The following is a 20051-nucleotide window of genomic DNA, read 5'->3' on the forward strand; positions in this document are numbered from 1 at the left end:
ATAAAATCTTTTAAAAAAAAAAAAGTCTACAGTATGAACAAAAGTCTCTAGAAAGAAGGATTCAGATTTTATCCACGGCAGTTTGCCAGCTTCTCTCACCTCAGACGATCAGTACCCTGACGGGAGTACCAAAAAGTAAGTTGCTTTCTGAGACCATCGCAGACAGGTAAGAACCACAGCAGATGGCAAGTCAACAAGGCTACTAGGATTCCTTATTGTTTTATCCAAGTTTACATCCGGTCAGATCTGTAAGAGCAACTGCTGTGTGGTAGATTCTCTTCCCTCTCTCTGGAGTCAGCTGACCCTTCAAGATGGTCAATCAGTAGGCTCCTTGGGAGGCATAGCCCCTACTTCCAGCTCCAGAGACACTGTGGGAGCACTCTCTCCTGTCCTCTAGAAGTTCTCAGCAGACTTACAGTGAACTCAGAATAATTATCCTGGATGAACCAGGACTGTAATCAGTCAGGATGAGGTGTGTCTGGGAGTCAGAGAAGACTCAACCAACCAGTGGCTTAAATATAGTATGAGGTCATTTCTCTCACATAAATGAAGTCCCCAAGGAGGAGCCCCATGCCAGCATGGTCCTCTAGAGATGGAGGGCCTGGGTGCGTGTGTTCGACTTCATCTCAGCACCTTGTGGCTGACCTCCTCTCCCACTTGCTTCCATCCAGTAGCTGAAATGGACACTCAGGCTCCAACCAAATCCTACACCAGGCATTGGGTAGGTGGCAGGGAGGAGGATGAGTGTCCCCTCCCTCGCTCAGCCCTCCTAGAAGTCATGACAGCACGTTCACCTCCACCTGACCAGCGAGGGCCTCATGACACAGAAGCACCTTCCTGAGAGGGAGGACCGGCGAGAGGGTTTCATTAGCAGTTAAAAAATTAGAGGTTCTACTGCCAAGAAAAAGCGAGAACAGATGTTGTGGGACAGTTGGAAGTCTCAGCTAGAACAACACTGAACAGCTCTATTTTCTCCCTTGAAGCCATCTCGGTTGCAGTCAGTAAGGAGGGCAGTGGCCTTGGGATGTGTGGGAGCACAAGCATTTGTTGAACAGTGCCCAATTCAAGGCTGCGTGCCAGGAGTTTTCTTATGTTCTCTGCTTTAAGCATAGTAGTGCCCCTCATCCTGTGTTTGTTACGCTCAAGTTCCAAGCAAGAGAATTGAGGCTCTGCGTGCGCACTCTGTGGAAGGTCACCCCGTGAGGAAGTGCGAGGCTCTCTCTGGCTCCAGAACCCTGGGGTGGAGCCTGTGTGTACTCCACCGTCTCACATCCCCCGTGTCTGGGAGACAGAGGGGGCCTCCTCAGTTGTCTGTCAAGTCAGAGCAGTGCTGTGGCCACAGTAGCTGGCTGGCGGATGTGGCCTGGGCACAGTGTTGTGTTTGGGGTCTGTGGTTACAACAGGAAAGGGCCGGAGGTCACAGCCAGGGTAGGCTGGGAGTGATGGGTGGCAGCGGGCGGCGGGGATGGCGCACAGGGTGGTGGACGGTGGTATTGGAACACTTGCCCTGAAGAATCCCCAGAGAAAGGGTGAAGTAATGGAAGTTATGACTCAGGACCAGGGATGGACCTTCCATCCTCCTCTAGACCCTGGGGCATAGCCGCCCCTCCCGTCCTTGTGGGCTGTGAGTCTGGCTGAAGGACTGTGCTTAACCCACCATACTCTGGGGCAGGGCCCATTCATTTGTTCTTGCCTTTTACTTCACAAATGTTAGGGGAACACTGTGGGGCCGAGGCCTTGGGCAAGGCACTGGGGAGGAATGGTGTCCTCTCCTAATAGCACTTAAGAGTCCAGCAGGACAGACTGACAATGAAATGTGTGCTCTTAGTGAAGGTTAATGAATGTCACGATAGGAGAATTTTGAGGAGCTCCTAGAGCATGGGAATGGGGCTCCACTCTGCTTTGGGAGTCAGGGAAGGCTTCTCAGAGGATGAACTAGAAATTGCCAGATCAGAAGATAACAGAAAGAAGCCAAGGGGGATTCACTAGGGGTCTCAAGCCAACCCAGGAGAGGCCCTGATCACGGACAACAAGGAGAGAGCCAGTCCTGGGAGTTGGGGGTACAGGTGGGGAGGAACACATCCCAGGGCTGCCTCAGGGGTGAGCGGCCAGTGGGTGTCCCTTTAGTTCCCCGTTGGGCCCAAGTTGTGCCCGGGGCCCCAGGGCACGAGATTATCTGCTACAGAGCTGCAAGCAGGAGAGGCAGGAAGACAGGTAGGGGATTCTGTGGGGCCAAAGATAGCACAGCATTCTGCAGCCATCTGGGAGGTCAGGTACTAAAGTGTAGCCATTCTCTGTCAGTGGACGGAGGAAACCAGGCCAGAGGGTGAGGGACAGAAGGGCAGGAAGGAAAACCAGGTGCCTGGGACCTGACGTAGGCATGCGTGCTAGCAGACCTTCCACTTTATAGGAGAGGAGGTATCGCAGAGAGCTATGGCCTTCCCTCCTTCCTGGCTCGGGCATCCGAAATACCAGACTGGCTGTTCCCTCCAGCCACCTGACTCTCCTTTCCACTCACCTGTGGGCCAACTCAGGTGCACAGAACTCCTTTGTTTCCAAAGAACTTTTCACTCCATGCCAGAGCCACCGCTCTGGGTCTGGGCAGGTCGCTTCTTGGCGTCATGTCATTTTGACCTTCAGGAGACATCCCAGCTGCACTTGTGGGAGACTGGGAGCTGCGGTCTGAGCTTGTGAAAAGAAGCCAGGTGATGTGGGTGATCAGAGGGATTGTCTCCCCTCACATCCCCTCAGCGAATTATAGAACCTTCCAGTTGTCCAGCTGGTGCCCAGTGTGGCTGCAGGGGTTGGGAGTGTCCTCAGTGGATAATAGTTGGGAGCTTTTTATCATGTCAGGTGGCTGAATGAACTGGTATTTTGGGGCACCTGGGTGGCTCAGTCAGTTAAGCATCTGCCTTCGGCTCAGGTCTTGATCTCAGCGTCCTGGGATCAAGCCCTGCCCTGGACTCCCTGCTCAGCTGAGAGCCTGCTTTTCCCTTTCCTCTGACTGCTGCTCCCCCTCTTGTGCTCACTCCCTCTGTCAAAAGCATAAATAAAATCTTAAAAAAAAAAAAAAGAAGAAGAAGAAGAAAGAAACTAAAATCTTAATGTATAAAAAGGAAAATAAAAATTCAGGAAAAAGTGAACTTGGTTGATTTTTGCCCTGATGAGCTATTTCTCTAGAGGGTTTAAATCAGTCTCTGAGGTAGTCAACAAATTCTGGCTTATCTGGGAATCATTTCAGGAGACCGTATCAAGGCCCTGCACCTGTGACACTGATTAGCCATTAGAAACTGTCTGCCACCAGCCATGTGACAACGACTATTAAAATCCAGTGGGGAAAAGTGAAACTGTCATAACCTTGGGAAGCCAGCAGGTGCAGGTGGCAGGTCGGAAGGAGCCCACGTGGGCTCAGTACACCATTAGGGTGGTCCGGAAACCCCAGAGTTGACAGTGGAGGAAGCCCGTCTTAGTGGAGGGGGTCACTTCCCCTCCCGGTGTGCTGCAATTAGAAAGGTCATCACAGGGATGCAGTAGGGCCAAGGGCCATGCCTGGAATCAAGGGACCCAGGATCTCGGCTGGGTCTGGCCTTCCTTGTTCCTCTGTGCTTCCCTTTTCCCATTTTGGCAATGAAAACTTGACAGGGATGTGAGGAGGTTGAGATGGTGCCAGAGCTTTGCTTTGCAAATAAGGGCCTATATATGTTCCTTATGTTGGGAATGCCTGTCGGCTAGAGTATCTGGTACCGAGCTTCAGCTTTACTCTCTGCCCTGCCTAGTATATTTGAGAACACAGTTTCAAAGAAAATTGTCTTTTTTAAGTTCCTAGAGATCTAGAAGACAAAGTCTCCTAGCAGCCCAGACCTGTCCTAGGAACAGGTAGAGGGAGCTTGCACAAAAGAGATTTTAAACAGTCCCTGCTTTTTTGAAGTTTATGGGCCCTTTGGGAGGGTGCAAAGGAAAACAGTCTGCAGGGACATTCGTGCCTTTGCACCTGCCATGCCTTCATCTGGAAGCATCTCTTCACGACCTGCACCCCACTCTCTACCCCCAAACTGCTTGAAAATCTAGTCATTCTCCAAGAATGGTTGTGAGCATTGCAGTTCTTAGAAATCTATCTGTAAGTTCGCCAGGCATACCTAGTATTGCTTCTTCATTTTCCTTGCATTTTTTATACTCTTCATTCTTTCAACAACAGCTCTCCATTGCAACCCTGGGAACTAGATACAGTACAGAGCTTCTAGTGAGGGGGCAGAGAGGGAATAAGTAAATATTTGTGTGTCAGATGGTGATGAGTCCTAGAAAGAACAATAATGCAAGGCAATGACTCATGTGTTCCATCCCCCTGGAGTATGGACATCTTGAGGGCGGGGGCTATGTCTTTTTCTTTTGGGTCTTTTGCCCCAATGTGCAGCCCCTCAATGAGTTCAGTGAGTGTATCCTGAATCAGTAGGTGAGTTCACAGCAGCTCTGTATTAAATGAGACGTATACTCAGAAAGAACTTGGTAAATTACAGATTCAATGACAGTGAGATTTCCTTCTCTTTTCCCTTCATCTTCATGCTGTCAGAGCAGAAGCTGAGCCAGTGGGAGACATAGGCAAGAACGGATGTCAGGAGGACACTTGAGCCAGCTTGCTGGAAGAGGACAGTGCACAGAATGTACTAGAAGGTTGAGCCCTTCCAAGTTGGACCTGCTTCCTTTGGGAAGTTATCCCCACTGGCTGGACTGCCTTCCTTGAGAAACTGCCATGTATATGAACATGAGTATCACCTTGTTCTTTTGAAATGCTTTAAAGCTTGTTTTTAATATCTGAACGTATGGCTAGCTTCATGATGAGTTTCCCCCTGTTTGTATTGATGATATCCCAAAGCTCATCTCCGGTCTCTATAGTAAGATATATTAGGGATATAGAATATATCGGAGATATATTTTTTATTAGATTTATTAAGGAAGGTTGATTCATTCACTCATTTGTTCATTCAGTAAATATTTATGGAACATTATGGAACAATCTGAGGTGGGAAGTCATTCCAGTTTTAAGCAGAATAGTACCATGACCTGACTTTTATATTGTAACAGCAGTCATCCAGGGAAGAGATGGTGCTGGCATAATAAGGGGCGAGGTGGGACAGACCAGATTCCCTGGCTGTTCTGAAGGGTTTCCTGATACATTAGCGGAGGGTGTGAAGGGAGGAGATTTAGAAATGACACTGAGGAATGGGAGAATGAGGCTGCCGTCCGCAAGACGGGCAAGACTCTGAGAGGAGCATGTTAGGAGACATCATATCAGCCTTGATTGTGTTAACTGAGACAGCTTCCTGGCAGCCAGCTGGAGATGTCAAGTGGGCGGTTAGCTGTTTGAGTCTGAAGTTTCTGGAGAGGTCCCAGCGAGAAAGCCACATTTGGGAATTTGGGAGCATTTTAGAAATGGTCTTTAAAACCATGAGCGTAGAATGAGTGCAGGGAGAAGAGTGGAAACCCGAGGGCTGTTCTTTAGGGACCTTCAGCGGTGAAAGATCCAGGAGCTGAGGAGGAAAACAGAAATGAGGCTAACCAGGAGCAGCCCGTGGGCCGGAGGATAGAAAGTATGCAGTGTTGGAGTGTGGGGGAAGGGCTTCAGGAATTTGGGAGTGGCCTACAGTGTGTCAAGCTAAGGCTAAGCGAGATAAGACCCAAGGGATTGAGGATGGATCACTGAATTTCATAACAAAACTGCTTCAGGGAAGTTCGGAGGTCAGGGGAGGTCAGGGGCGGTCAGGGGCGGATCGTGATGGGAGTGGGTTTAAGGGAAAGAGGGAGAAAAGAATAGAAATGAGTAAGTAGGTACCATCTTGAGGAATTCGGCCATAAAGAGGAACAGAGGGGCACCTGGCTGGCTCAGAAGAGTGAGCAATGTTTGATCTTGGAGTCATGAGTTCGAGCCCCACCTTGGGTACAGAGATTATTTTAAAATAAATAAATAAGCTTAAAAAAACCTTAAAGAGGAACAGAGAAATGGCAAGGAAGCTGGAGAAGTAGAGCCAGGAGAAGGTTTGGTTTTTGTTTTGTTTTTTAAAGATGAAAGATGGTTAATGATTTCCTTAAGAGATACATTTGAATAGAGGAAGCAGGGAGGGGAATGGCTGAAGAGCTGTCATCAGTAGACGAGGAGGAGATCCAGAGGAAGGGTTCGCCTTGGGATCACGGACAGTGTATCCCATTAAGTGGGGGTCCGGCTATGGGCTCTTGCTGACAGCAAGTAGATGTTGGAGGTAGGCCCCGGCAGAAGTTTTCTGATTGCTCCTCTTTCCTCAGAGAAACCAGAAGTAAGATCATTGACAGAGAGTGACAATGGTCCGGAGTGGGGGTGGAACCCTTAGAGTTCAAGGAGGACTTACAAACAGTTCAGAAGAAGGGGAGATGAGTAGACAAATAAAGCAACATGTGAGTTCCTGATAGTCACTCAGATGGTATCTTCTTTCTGATTATTTGTTTGCATCTTTCATATTCCCTCCATTAATGGCTAATGTCCAGCATCATTCCGACATGGAGTAGATGCTTAATAAATATTGTTAACTCCACTGCTGGAATTCTCTCTACCTATCCTTCGGTTATAGCTAACCCTGTATCGTACTCGCTTTTCCCAGGGTCTTAGCCACTTAATCCTCTTAACAGCTGCATGTGTGGCAGTCAGGGTCCCCAAGGACGCAAGGAGTTGGTGTTAGTGTCTTCAGATTGCAAGAGATGGAACAGAGATGTTATGAAGTCCCATAACCTGCCCGAGGCTGGTCAGCCATTAGGGGTCAGTGCTGAGATAAGAATCTCACCCTGTGGGACTCAAGCCCAAGGCTGTAACTACTGCCTCAGGGTTTGTCTTTTCCACCCTCTTCATCTGGACAAGGAGAGAGCAGAGGCCCAGGTTGCTTATCACATGTGTCAAAAGCTGAGACTGGGATCAAGTCCTCTCCGAGTTCAGTGCCCTTTGCACCATCATCCCTGTGATCCTCATAGTTTGGGATCTATCTGAAGTCCAGTTCCCCTTAACACAAGAGCGATCGCTCTAGTGTCACAGTCGTCCACAAAGCTGCCGGTCCTGATGGAGGGCTCTTGCCTGCACTGACACTGCCATCCAGGAGAGGGCAGTCTTGCGAGCATTTACGCGCCTGCCCCACCCACAGGCAGTAACCACGGTTTCCTAGGCTTTCAGCCCGAAGCCTGAGCCGCCTGATTTTTCAGAGATTGTTTGCTGTAAAGCAGAGGTTTTTGAGCAGTAGGTCTGTCCCGGCCAAGTGGCATTTGGCAGTGTTCGGAGGCCTTTTGGGCTGTCCTAAGTGGAGGGGGTGAGGGAGGTTGCTCTTGGCATTTGTGGGCAGAGGTCAGGATGAATGCTAAACATCCCACAAGGCACAGGGCAGCGCCCCCAGCCCCAACGAGGAATTATCTGCACCAAAATGTGAATTGGTTTGTTGAGAAACCCTGCCCTAAAGGAAAGTCTGAAAACAGCCTGATATGGCTGAACCAGAGGAACAAAGAAGGAGACAAAGATACTCTAAAACAGCAGTGACCAGAATCACATAGGTGTTCTGCTTCTCTGGAAAATGCTGAGGGGTGGGCAGCTTGTATCAATCTGGGCTTACCACTTTGGCCACTCTCCAGTCGCTATAGCCATCAGTGTGCCGAGCCGGAATGTGTGAGCGTGCCCCTGACGGTGCAGGGCAGTCACGAAGAGAGACCACCCCCCACCCTTAGCAGCCAGGGCTCCGTATTTACCTTTCATCTGTCAAAGCAAGCATGCCTCCTGTTCTGGGGCAACATTCTCCACCCCCGAACCATGTGTGACGTTTTAGGCTTGTGCTTGCGAAACTGCCGTCTCTCCCCAGGACCTGACCTTGCGGGAAGTAGAATGTGCTTGTGGGCTGGCCCTGGTCACTTCTGACCTTCCATAAAGTGATTCTCCAAGTCTCCCCCGACCTGATCTACCTCAGTGCGTGCATTCGTGGTGAGGGGCTCACCTCCTTTAGCGCGGGGAGTGCTTTTCTAAAACACACCCATTTTGGAAAAGCATAAACATTTCTCAGTGCCATACCTGAAACAGAGATTGCCTCCCAGGCAGGAAGAGCCCAGTGCTCAATAAAATATTAACTTCTCTGTAAATCAGGCCGCTCCACTGTTTCTCACAATGTGACTCTTGTTCAGCAGAACGCAGGGCCTAAGGCCCGAAGGCCGGCCTCCGTCCATGGAATCCGGTTGCTTCACATCACTATTACTTTCTCCCACTTCCTCCACAGAGACCCTCTTGTGAATGTCTCTAGACACAGGAATTATGAACCTAAAACCAGTTTATAGCTAAGAAAGAAAATATGAAACAGTCCTTAAATGTCATTCAGGTTGTAGGTTTGCTAAAGACGGAAGTGCCCATCTTCTGACTTGTGATAGTTTTAGCATTGTAGTTAGTATAGTTACAATAATTTTAAATACATAGTAGGGGAAACATCTGGAAATCACGCCGAGCCACGGAGCTAGGATTTGGATTTACTAAATCCAACCTGAATGGAATTGAATTGCAGAGCTTATTTGGGGCCTTCCTCAGATGAGGGCAAATCAAACGGACTGGCCATGTAAATGGCAGGGCCCTGTTGGGGTGACCCTCCTGGCCTGGTTTACTCTAGTATTGAGCTCCTTAAATTTAATAAAATCATTATCACATACGGAGTGAACTTTCTATAGACCAGGCCCTATATTAAGCATTTACCATGTAATCTCATTCAAACCCACCAGCAGGAAATGGGTATTATACCTAAGGAGACTGACTAGCTTACCCAGCTCAGGCTGAGATATAAACCTACATTAACACTGAGACCCAGTAGGTATTTTAAATGTACTAGAAGAGTTTGCCCTTGAAATGAACTCTGAAATGAATCCCTTAGAAATAAATGGAGAGTCTTGTCTCATTTATAAACTCTAAACTTGGGGGGTAGTAGAGTTCTAGAATATAATCCTAGCAGCTATGGTCCTAATAACAAGTTTTTTTTTAAAAAAAAAAAACCATAGATGTTAGGATCTAGTGTGTCAGAGTTTATCTCCTTCTTCCACTAATCATGAACAGGTGAGACTTTATGAAAGTTCCTTGGCTCTTCCAAACTTCCAAACCTGTGTTCATAACTGCAGAGTGGGATGAGTGTTAGAGTATAGGTCAAGTGTCTGGCAAATTGCCTACCCATTAGTCATTATGCATATGGTTATTGATAGTACTCAGAAGTTAAACCTGTGTCCCATTTTTCTGTGTGTGCTATGAAGAGCTCAAATGAGGTTGGATACTTCCAACTTTACTCTGGTATCTTTTTGTCTAGGGAATGCTAACAGCCAGCCACCGAGAAGAGTGGCCTAGTGAACCGTCTTACATGCTTTGGCAAACACTGGTATAAAGCATATTTGTGTTTTAAACTTTAGGAGCTGCACGGGTTATTGAAGGTGGCCAAGTGGAATATCAGCCTCTCGTAGGCATTCGGTACATGTGGTGGTACCATTTAATTGGCCTCATCTGGACCAGCGAATTCATCCTCGCGTGCCAGCACATGATGGTAGCCGGGGCGCTGGTCACTTGCTATTTCAACAGGTAGGTCTAATGGGTGACTGCCCTTGACTTGTCTACGTGCTTCGTGTCAGATATCACGAAAAGTACTTTGGAGTTTTAAAAAGGGATTGGCAGGCATCAAAGACGCAGGTCAAATTTGGACCAGGATGCTTGTTTGGTAGTGAAAAGAAATATTATACTTCAAATCTGTCGCATTTCCAAGCTCTTTCGCCTTAAGCTAGAAAATTCAGAGGGAAGCAAAACAGGGTTGTAATCCTACTGCTTAGAATTGAAAGACATCTGGAAGGAAAGTATGACTTACGTAAATATCCGTTCTTATTGACTTCAAACCTAAGAAAATTACTGAACTGTTTGGAACACGCTGCAGTAAGTTCTATGAGCATTCTTTTATCCTATGTAAAATGGGGAAAATGTTTTCTTAGAAAATAATTTTAAAGCCTAAGGAAATTGTAGGCAACTATAAATACAATTCGTGTTCATCTTGTTAAGTACTAGGGAATTAATTACTTGCTTCTTTGTTCAGCCTGATACTTATTTAAGTGTTTCTACCCCATTACCTCATCAAAATAATTGAGGACACACACACCCCCGAACTTTTTACCTCGTTTGTGTGTTGTGTGTGTGTGTGACTCTCCACAGGGCAAAGATAAAACCGCAGGCAAACTGAACAGGCCAGGACAATGACAGGGTTGGACTGAGGACAGGAAGTTTATTCCCGATAGGGTTGATCCTCCTCTGATCTCAGACCAAATGAGCAGATAAGCATGAATATTCGTGGGGGTAAGAAAGTCAGGCAGGGATGATTCATCCCAAGGAGCAATTACCTCCCGACAATAAGGAGCGCTGTGGGTTTTAATACAGGGGTGCTGTTCGGGAGCCCTCATCATTAGAGACCGTGGGATGCACACCAGGCCTGTAGGCCTTGGCTTTGAGAACCTCTGAGCCGCTAGAGGTGGGTGGCGTGTGCTGCTTGCTCCTGAGTACGGGAACAAAGATTATTCTAACCGTGTTGGCCAGCAGGTGACACCTGTCTGACAGTAGTGATTTTTATGTTACCTTAGAATCACAAAACCGAAGCATTTTCAGTGGGGGCTTTTGGTTTGGACTTCTAGTGAGTGTCTACCTGGACCTCTAATCCCTCTTCCTACTCCAGCTCCCCTCCCCGCAAACCATGAAAGAATGAAGGAGGCATAAACGTACAGGGACAGTAGGAAACGACAGAGAAAAGAAATATCAACCAAATGCTGGAAGCTGAAGAGAGGATGGATGAGTAGCAACTGAGCCGACTAGACAAACCTGATCACGCTCGTCTGTGTGTGTTGGCTGAGAGAAGAGGTGAAAGGAAGACAGGCTGATCTGAGTGAAAAAAAAAAAAACCCTAGATGGGCAGGAATTCAAGTGTAAAATGTACTTTTGAAGGTTAGTTATAGGTCTTCCTAAGGAACAGTTAAGCCCCTTCTCCAAACAGCAGGAGATAAGATCTTTGCTTTCTGGAGGGGTAAAGCAGAAAGGGTCCAGACTTGGGTATCTGGCACAGCTGAGGCTGGGGGTAAGGCTCTGTACTGAAAGAAGAGGACATAAGTAAAAGTCTAAAGACTGAATAGTGAGAACCCCCACGGCCACCATTAAAGGGTATTCTGTGTTTCAGTTCCTAGGATGTTGACAGCCAGGTTGATATCCCCTGGCAAGAGATTAGGTGATTCTTTGGAGAAATTACCAACCCAAAGTAAAGACCCGTAGATAATGCCATATGGTGGGGGAGGGGTCCCCGAATGAAATGATTCCTTGACTGAACAGACAGTGAAACTCACCAGGCAAATGTCACCCCTCATACAGAGCCGCCAGTTCACGCTGTACTTAATTCACGCTATAGCTCCTCAGTCTTAAATAAGAATTGATAGCCATGATGATTCAACATTCACAGATAACCTCTAGTAAAGCAAAAGACCTAAATGAACAAAACAAGCAAAGGGAATTTAGGGAAAATAAAGACAATTCAGACAACAGAAGAAACCTACAAAAAAAAAAAAAAAAAAGAAAAACCTGTAATATCCTCAGAACAAAGAAATACTGCATCCATAAAATAAGTACAAAAAAGAAAAAAGATTTCTTAGTCATTAAAAATGTGATTGCAAAAGTGGAATTTTTCTTCTGAAGGATTAAAATATAAAATTGAAGAGTTTTTCCAGAAGGTAGAACAGAAAGACAAAAAGATGGGAAATAAAGGAAGGATAAAAAGTTAGAGGCTGCATTTTGGAGACTGAACATCTGACTAATATGAGTTCCAGAAATAGAGAACAAAAGAAAGAGAAAGGAGGAAGTTATCAAAGAAAATTTCCCAGAGCGAGAGGACATGAGTAAAGGGAAGATCCCAGAAGCTTCTAAGGGAAAATTAGATCACAGGCAAAGGATCTAAAACTAGAATGGGGTCTGATGTCCCACAGCAGCTCTTAAAAAGGAAGACAATGGAGCAAACTTTTCAAAGTTCTAAAGAGAGATTATTTTCAGAACTAGAACTCTATACCTGTTCCTGCTCTCAGTCAAGGGTAAAAGAGAATAAAGTCATGTTCAAGATCACAACATCCCAAAATATTTTGCTCCCCATCTTTCTTAGGAAAGGGTGGTCTCGGAAATGAATGAGTAAGCCACGTAGGAAACTAGGAGTTTCAGGAAATGTGATCCAGCAGAGTAAAGAAGAACAGGGAGTTCCCAGAAGGGTAGCTTCCATGAAGCAGGTATAAAAAACACCCAGTCAAAGGAGGAGCAGAAGAGCAGTGGGCTCCCAGAGGCATGTCTCCAAGGGAAAAAAAGAAAAAGGAAACTAAGAGAATGCCAGATATGTTTGAGCAAGTAGAGAAAATATTTACACTTGGGTGAAGTATTTGATAAAGCCCTAGAGAAACCAAGCAAGTAAAAAATGTGAAACAGTTACTAACTTCAGGAAAACCCAAAAGTTGTATAGGAAAGGAACTATAATCAGAACACACTACTTGGTTTATACCCCAACAAAAATAAATAAATACATAATTTTTTAAAAGAAAATACTACTTGGATCATTGTGAATGTTACTAATGTACTGATATTGTAAACACTAAACATTGACCGAAACATACTCAGTGGTAAAAGATTGAAAGTTTTTCCTCTAAGATAGGAGCAAGACGAGAGTGCCTGCTCTCACCACTCCTGTTCAGTATAGTGCTAGGAGTCCTGGCCAGAGCAAGACGAAGAAATAAAAGGTATCCATCCGAATCAGAGAGGAAGAAGTAAAATGTCCTTGTTTGCAGATGATACGATCTTATAAATAGAAAAAGCCTAAAACCTCCGCTAAAAACTATTAAAACTAATCAGTGGATTCAGTAAAGTTGCAGGATACAAAATCAACATACCAAAAACAGTTGCATTTCTAGAACAACAAAATATCTGAAAAATAAAACAATCCCATTTACAATAGCATCAAGAACAATAAAATACTTAGGAATAAATTTCCCATTTCACAAGTTGACTTTCATTTTGTGGGGTGTTTTTTTTTTTTTGTTTTTTTTTTTGGTTTTTGGTTTTGGTTTTTTTTTTTTTTTTCTTGTTGTGTTTTTTTTTTTTTTTGGTTTTTGGTTTTTTACTGTGCAGAGCTTTTTATTATCACTTATTAATTTTTGCGTTTCTGGCTATGCTTTTATCTCATATTCAAAAAATTATTGCCAAAGCCAAGGAGCTTTTTCCCTATGTTATCTTTAGTTAAATGGTTTCAGTTCCTCTGGTTCAGTCTTTAAACCACTCCAAATTAATTTTTGTGAGAAGTGTAAGATACAGGTGTAATTTCATTCTTCTGTATGTAGCTATCCAGTTTTCCCAACACCATTTATTTTATTTTATTTTTTTTTTTAAAGATTTTATTTATTTATTTGTCAGAGAGACAGCGAGCGAGAGCGAGCACAGGCAGACAGAGAGGCAGGCAGAGTCAGAGGGAGAAGCAGGCCCCCTGCGGAGCAAGGAGCCCCATGTGGGACTCGATCCCAGGACGCTGGGATCATGACCTGAGCCGAAGGCAGCTGCTTAACCAACTGAGCCACCCAGGCATCCCTTCCCAATACCATTTATTAAAGGACTATTCTTTTCCCTTTCTGGGCTCTTGATTCTGTTCCACCAATCTATATGTCATTTTTATGCCAGTGCCACACTGTTTTGATTACTACCCCTTTGCAACGTAATTCAGTGTGATGCCTCCAGCTGGTTCTTCTTTCTCATGACTGATTTGGCTATTTAGGATCTTTTCTAATACCGCACAAATTTTTAAAACTGCCTTTTCTTTTTCTGTGAAAAATGTCATTGGAATTTTGATGGGCAGTGCATTGAATCTATATATGGTGTTGATAGTATGGCTATTTTAATAATATGAATTCTTTTGATTTTAATAATATGAATTCTATTGATTCACAAAATATCTATTTGTGTCTTCTTCAGTTTCTTTCATCAAAGTCTTGTAGTTTCCAGGGTATAGATTGTTCAGCTCCTCTGCACAGTAAAAAACAAAACAAAACAAAATGAGAAGCAACCTATAAAATGGAAAAAAATATTTGCACATCATATATCTCATAAGAAGTTAATATTCTTTATATTTATATATAAAGAACTCATATAATCCGATAACGACAAAAACTCCACTAAAGGGGTGCTTGGGTGGCTCACTGATGCAGTGTCTGGCTCTAAATTTTGGCCCATGTCATGATCCCAGAGTCATGAGATCAAGCTCCAGACTGAACTCCACACTTGTGGAGCCTGCTTAAGATTCCCTTCTCCCTCTTCTACTGTCTCTCTACTCCATATCCCACTCATGCATGCTCTGTTTTTCTCTCTTTCTAAAAAAACAAATAGGGGCACCTAGGTGGCTTAGGTAAGCATCTGACTTCAGCTCAGGTCGTGATCTGAAGGTCCTGGGATCGAGCCCTGAGTCAGGCTCCCAGTCAGTGGGGGGTTTGCCTATCCCTCTGACCCTAGCCCACGCATGCTCTCCCTCTGTCTCTCTCAAATAAATAACATCTTTAAAAAAGAAGATAAGCAAAGGGGTGCCCGAGTGGCTTGGGCAGTTGGTCTCATCTAGGTCTCAATCTCAGGCTCGTATAGAGCCCAGCGTCGGGCTCCTCACTCAGCACGGAGTCTGCTTGAGATTTTCTGCCTCTCCTTCTTTCCCTCTGCACTTCCCACCCACTTACATGAGCACGCTCTTCCTCTCTTTCTAAAATAAAATCTTTCCAAAAAAGGAAACAAGAAATGTACAGATTTAACACATAAATAAATAAAGTTCACCTCTTAAAAAAAATCCAGTTAAAAAATGGGCAGAGGAACAACATACATTATCTTTCCAAAGAAGACATTCAAATAACCAAGAGGTACATGAAAAGGTGTTCAGCATCACTCATCATCAGGGAAATGCAAATCAAAACCATAAGGAGATATCATCTCACACCTGTTAGAATGGATGTCATCAAAAGATAAGAGATAACAAGTGTTGGCAGGGGTGTGGAGAAGAGAGAACCCCTGTGCACTGTAGGTGGGAATGCAAACTGGTGCAGTCACTGTGGAAAACAGTATGGAGCTTCCTCAAAAAGTTAAAAATAGAACTACCTTATGATCCAGCAATCCCACTTCTAGGTATATATCCAAAGGAAATGAAAATAGGATCTCAAAGAAATATTTGCACTCCCACGTTTATTGTAACATTATTCACAATGCCAAGTTATGGAAACAACCCACATGTTGATCAAGTATCAACAGATGACTAAATAAAGAAGATGTGGTACACACACACATACACACACACACACACACACACACAATGGCATTTTAATCATCCATGAGAAAGAAGAAAATCTTGACAGTTGTGAAAATGTGGATGGACCTTGAGAGCATTGTGCTAAGCGAAATAAGTCAGAGAAAGATAAATACTGTAATATGCAGAATGTAAAAAAGCGAAAATGGTAGAAACTTAGCAACAGTAGAGTGGTAACTAATAGGGCTTGGGGTTGCAGCTGCGGGAAATGGCCTGATGCTGGTTAGAGGGTACAGACTTCAAGTTAACATGAATAAGTTCTAGGGATCTAATGTCCCGCATGGTGATGGTGGTTAATAAGACTGTATCATATACTTGACAGTTGCTGAGAGAGTAGAACATAAATGCTCTTACCACAATAAAGAAATGTAATTCTGTGACGTAGGGGAGGTGTTAGCTAGTGCTGTAGTGGTAACCATTTTGCAATATATCAGATCAACACATCGTACACCTTAAACTTACAGAATGTCTTATGTCAATTATATCTCAATAAAGCAGAGGAAAAACTCTAAAAACTTCAGTATAAATCTGTTGAGAAGAAGGAGAGAATGGGAAAATGTTTAGGTTGTATAAGATAAACAATTGACAGACATGTTTCAAAGTGAGAAGTCTGGCGCCTGGGTGGCTCAGCCAGTTGAGTGTCTGACTCTCAGTTTTGGCTCAGTCATGATCTCAGGGCCCAGAGATGAAGCCCCACCCACACTGGCCTCCGGCTACTTGTGGAACCTGCTTGGGATTCTCTCTCTCCCTTTTCTTCTGCCCCTCGCCACCACCTCTAAAAAAAAAAGAGTGAGAATTCAGTAGACAATATCAGAAGCAGAAAAAAACTCATGGCAGAAAGAACACGTAATTTGGAAGTGTGGGGGAAGTTACAGAAGAAATAGCTAACGTATGACCTCTAGGGAAAGAAAATGAGCAGTGGGAAAGCAAACGCCTGTCTTCTCTCATTAGCCTCGTGCTATTTGACTTAAGATATTTACATATTACTTTGATAAAACCAAAATGTATGTCGACTAACTTAGAGCACTATTTCTTTATTAAGGAGTTCTGCTTTCTTTTTTACATGGTGCCAAATTTTGGAAACCTTAAGGTTTTTCCTCGTCCCAAGGCTGACAAGATCTCATGTTCTGGCCTGCACTCCGGGGGTGGGGGTGGGGGTTAACCTGCCTGCGTTCATCTTTGTCATGGATGTAAGTAAGCATCGTGAGAGCTGAAGACGTCACACAGAGACCATCAAGCGTCAGGATACAGCGACCTGTAAAATTTCTCTTTTACAACCATTCACTTGATGAGGGGTCCACAGAGAGCCATAAAGATGTGGCGAGGGGTGGTGAGAGGAAGGAACTAGAACCGTTCAACTCGGAGAAGGGACGCTTGAGGCATGACTTCATCATCGATTTTAGATATTCCAGAGATGGTTTCCAGCTGCTCTCAACTGGCTGAGCAGGCAGCCAGGGGCTGGGTGAATAGCCGAGCCTGTGGGATTTAGGCGGGAGACAGATGGGTTTCCTAACCCTAGCCAGCGTCACCGGGGACGGCTACAGAATCCTGTTCTTCGTAATAAAGACAATCTCCTTTTTCTGGAGGGTTGGAAAGATGGACCGTACGGTGATGTTGCTGAAAGAAACATCAGGAAAGGGTGGTCTCTTCGGGGACCACACAGCACCCGTTTGCTGGGGACCGGATTTATACAGGCGGCCGTCCCTCCCGTTCAGGCTGGTCCTTGTCCAGGAGCCTCTGCACAGAGTTACACCCCCATACTGTTGCTGAGTCCTCAGCCCTTGGCCGGAGTCACCTGCCGCTGACACTTGCCTCTGGGATGCTGAAGTTGCTTGCTGGGCCTGATGCCGTGTTGTCCGAGGGACGAGTGGTTGCCGCACAACCCTAGTGGGCTGTGACCCAGAGCCGCCACAGGACTCAGATGGAGGGGACGGTTAGAGCCTCTGCTTAGCGCCTTGAGTTGCTATGGTGTCCTGGGGCTCCGGCTTCCACAAGACAGCCACAAGTTTAAAATGAAGGGGACACCGGTTCCCAGGGCCGGGCGAGGGACGCATTGTAGAGTCACCTACTCTCTCACTCCCCCAGTTCTTCCTTATGCCACTGCCACAGAAGCGGGGTGGAAGGTGCTGCACACGCAGTATGGCCTGGGGACACAGGCAGGTCCAGTATGGCCTGGGGACACAGGCAGACCTGCCGGAAAGCCCCGGCTTCCTCAGCTCAGCCCCAGGTTGCCTGACACGCCCAGTGCTACATTGCCCTCCCGCAAGCCAGTTCTCAGAATACCGTGAAATCCAGAGATGAGTATCATTTTAAGCTTCATCGGATATAATCAGGTCCTCTTCCTGAGGACAGGTTCTGCTGCTTGTGAAGGAGGCAGAGATGAAGGTGGTGGCCACAAACACACCTGGGGAGGCACGGCAGGGCGATGTTACCTTTGAACATGGAGAAAGGTCTAAGAAGACAAGGTGGAGGCCTCAGAGACACTCTGCTTGTTTAACCCTTTTCTGTAGGATGGTTTCTAATTGGGGGCATGTGGGGGGGTGTATTTAATGACTCCTGTCTCCACCAGCCAGCCTGAGTTGGAAGAGCCTTCTTTATAAGTTGTTTCTCTCACCACATGATAACCCAACTTCTGGAACTGAGGCATCCTCTTCCAGCCAAGCCCCGGAGAGCCTGGAGTGACAACCAGAGAGTGTCACAGACTACGGCAGTCACGCTGCTGCCCGAAATGGTTGGTCCCCTCCCGGGGAAATGTTCTCAGAACGAGGATGCTGAAGCCGAGACTTCAACACCCGGAAGACCAGACCCCAGAGCCCCCCTCACAGTGGCCTGTGAATCACTTTGTTTCCTTACCAGATGGAAAGCAGGTGCTGTCCTCTTTTCCCTGTATCCTCTCGACGCTCTAATAAGTTCTAAGGCACGTAAATCTCCTAAATGGAAAAGTAAACATTCTTCCTTTTTAAAAAAAAAAAAAAGCTGAGGAAAGGGAAAAACCATGTCAGAGTTTCCTGGCCGATACCACTGTTCTAGTTTATCAGACCAGCATGAATTCATATCAGCAATAGTTTCCCTGGTATTTCCTATTTTCAGTAATACTGAGTTGAAACACACATCATCCTTTTTGTGGGGCGACTGGATCACGGGTTCTCTCCTCCCAATAGGACTTTCGGGTTCTCCTTTCCTTCCTGGATGATTTCAGTAACAGCAAAAGACAGCCCTTTTGCCAGCTCTTGAGACATTTCTGGCCACGTTCCGTTTTCTCCCTCAAAACCTAGGCTCTTGTCAGAACCTTAATTCATAGTGACTTATTAGCAACCAGAGCGCGTTGTAGCATAATCCATTATGAAGTAACCAAGCTTCACTTGAATCAGAGGTGGCTTCTCGGAAAGGGCCTCATTTTCTAGAACTGGCACCAGCAGGAATTGAGAGGGTCAGGGGAGGGGTGGCGCCGGCCCTCCGGCCCTCCCGCCTTTGTGTTATCTTTCAGGTTTGGGGTAGGGTGAAGGCCATGCCTATTCTGTTCTTTTTCACTTTTTGTTTCCCCTCTGCTTGGGAAACTGGCTTTTGCGTTCTTGGTTGCTGTGTCATGACACGTTCCACAAATGATTTACACTGAAGTGACCTTTAAAGAGCAGAGTAGAAATCAGCTGGATTTTAGGAGCCTGGAGCTGTGCGGGAGCTGGAACTTTCTGTCCCTTTCACGTCAAGCTGGAGCTCACTGGTGTCCCTGTGGCTGCCCTTCCTGGTCACATGATTTGGTGGTGATTTTAATCACCAAGCCAATGCTGGCAATTTTTACATATGTAAGGTAGACCTTGGGAATGATTATAGACTTAAACTTCCGAAAGGGAAAATGAGATTAAGAGAAAACTTACAGGATTTGGGGGAGGGGAGGCATGATAAAGAGGGAAGCTTGTTTATTTTCATTCCTCAGTATTTTTTTTTTTAATTTTCCTTTTTGTTTGTTTGTAGCATTGAGTGGCATGACAAGAAGTCAGTCCAAGAAATAATTTAACCTTCGCTACCAATGAGTATGAAAGCTTTGCCAAATGCTTATTGCGTTACTGCTTATTGCATTTATAAATCATCACTGTTGATAATTTGAACCAGAGAAGTTTTAAATGGTGTTTTTTAAGTGCTGTCTTTTTTCCCTCTCTTCCCAGAAATAAAAATGACCCCCCTGATCGCCCAATCCTTTGGTCTCTTTCCATTCTTTTCCGCTACCATCAAGGAACAGCCATAAAAGGGTCATTTTTAATCACTGTGACAAGGATTCCAAGAACCATTCTTGTGTACATTTCCAGCGCTCTGGAGGGCAAGGTAAGTCTGTCCCTAAGTGCAGAGGGCAGAGGGTGTTGGGGGGGCGGCGGCAGAAAAGGTAATCATTGGGCAGCTGCAGCAGGTCCCAGGACAGGACTGTGGACCCACGGCAGTGGCCATTGTTTCTGTGAACACTTATCCTGTTTGTTTGTTTGTTTGTTTGTTTGTTTGAGTAAAAAAATATACTATGAGATAGGAATAATATTAGTTTGTTTCTCTTTTAAAGCTAAAATATTCCTTTTCTGTTTCCTAGAGGGTGCTGTGGGAAGTGACTGGTGCGGAGTGGGGAGGGTAGTTTTAATAAGTGAGTGGGAGAGAGAATGTGTGTGTGCG

General features: G+C 45.5%; 1 protein-coding gene and 1 long non-coding RNA gene across 7 annotated transcripts in view; one reads left to right on the forward strand and one right to left on the reverse strand.

The window, feature by feature from the left end:
- SLC44A3 (solute carrier family 44 member 3) overlaps window positions 1–20051 on the forward strand; it is a 119171-nt gene that overhangs the window by 38156 nt on the left and 60964 nt on the right. For all 6 annotated transcript variants that reach the window (XR_014300069.1, XR_014300070.1, XR_014300071.1 and 3 more), the window contains exons 10-11: window positions 9430–9595; window positions 19562–19718. Coding sequence is in view for 2 of the 6 variants with exons in the window: in XM_082688742.1 (XP_082544868.1) it covers window positions 9430–9595; window positions 19562–19718 (323 nt within the window). In the remaining 4 variants the exon portion in view is untranslated. The remainder of the gene's footprint in view (window positions 1–9429; window positions 9596–19561; window positions 19719–20051) is intronic.
- On the reverse strand, window positions 15261–19418 carry LOC309843339. The gene is made up of 3 exons (XR_014300075.1): window positions 18252–19418; window positions 17682–17830; window positions 15261–16173 (listed from the first exon to the last, which is right to left on the reverse strand). It is a non-coding gene; the product is annotated as an uncharacterized lncRNA (long non-coding RNA).

The sequence above is a fragment of the Mustela nivalis genome (genome assembly GCF_964662115.1).
Source record: "Mustela nivalis genome assembly, chromosome: 10".
In the NCBI taxonomy this organism is placed as follows: Eukaryota; Metazoa; Chordata; class Mammalia; order Carnivora; family Mustelidae; genus Mustela; species Mustela nivalis.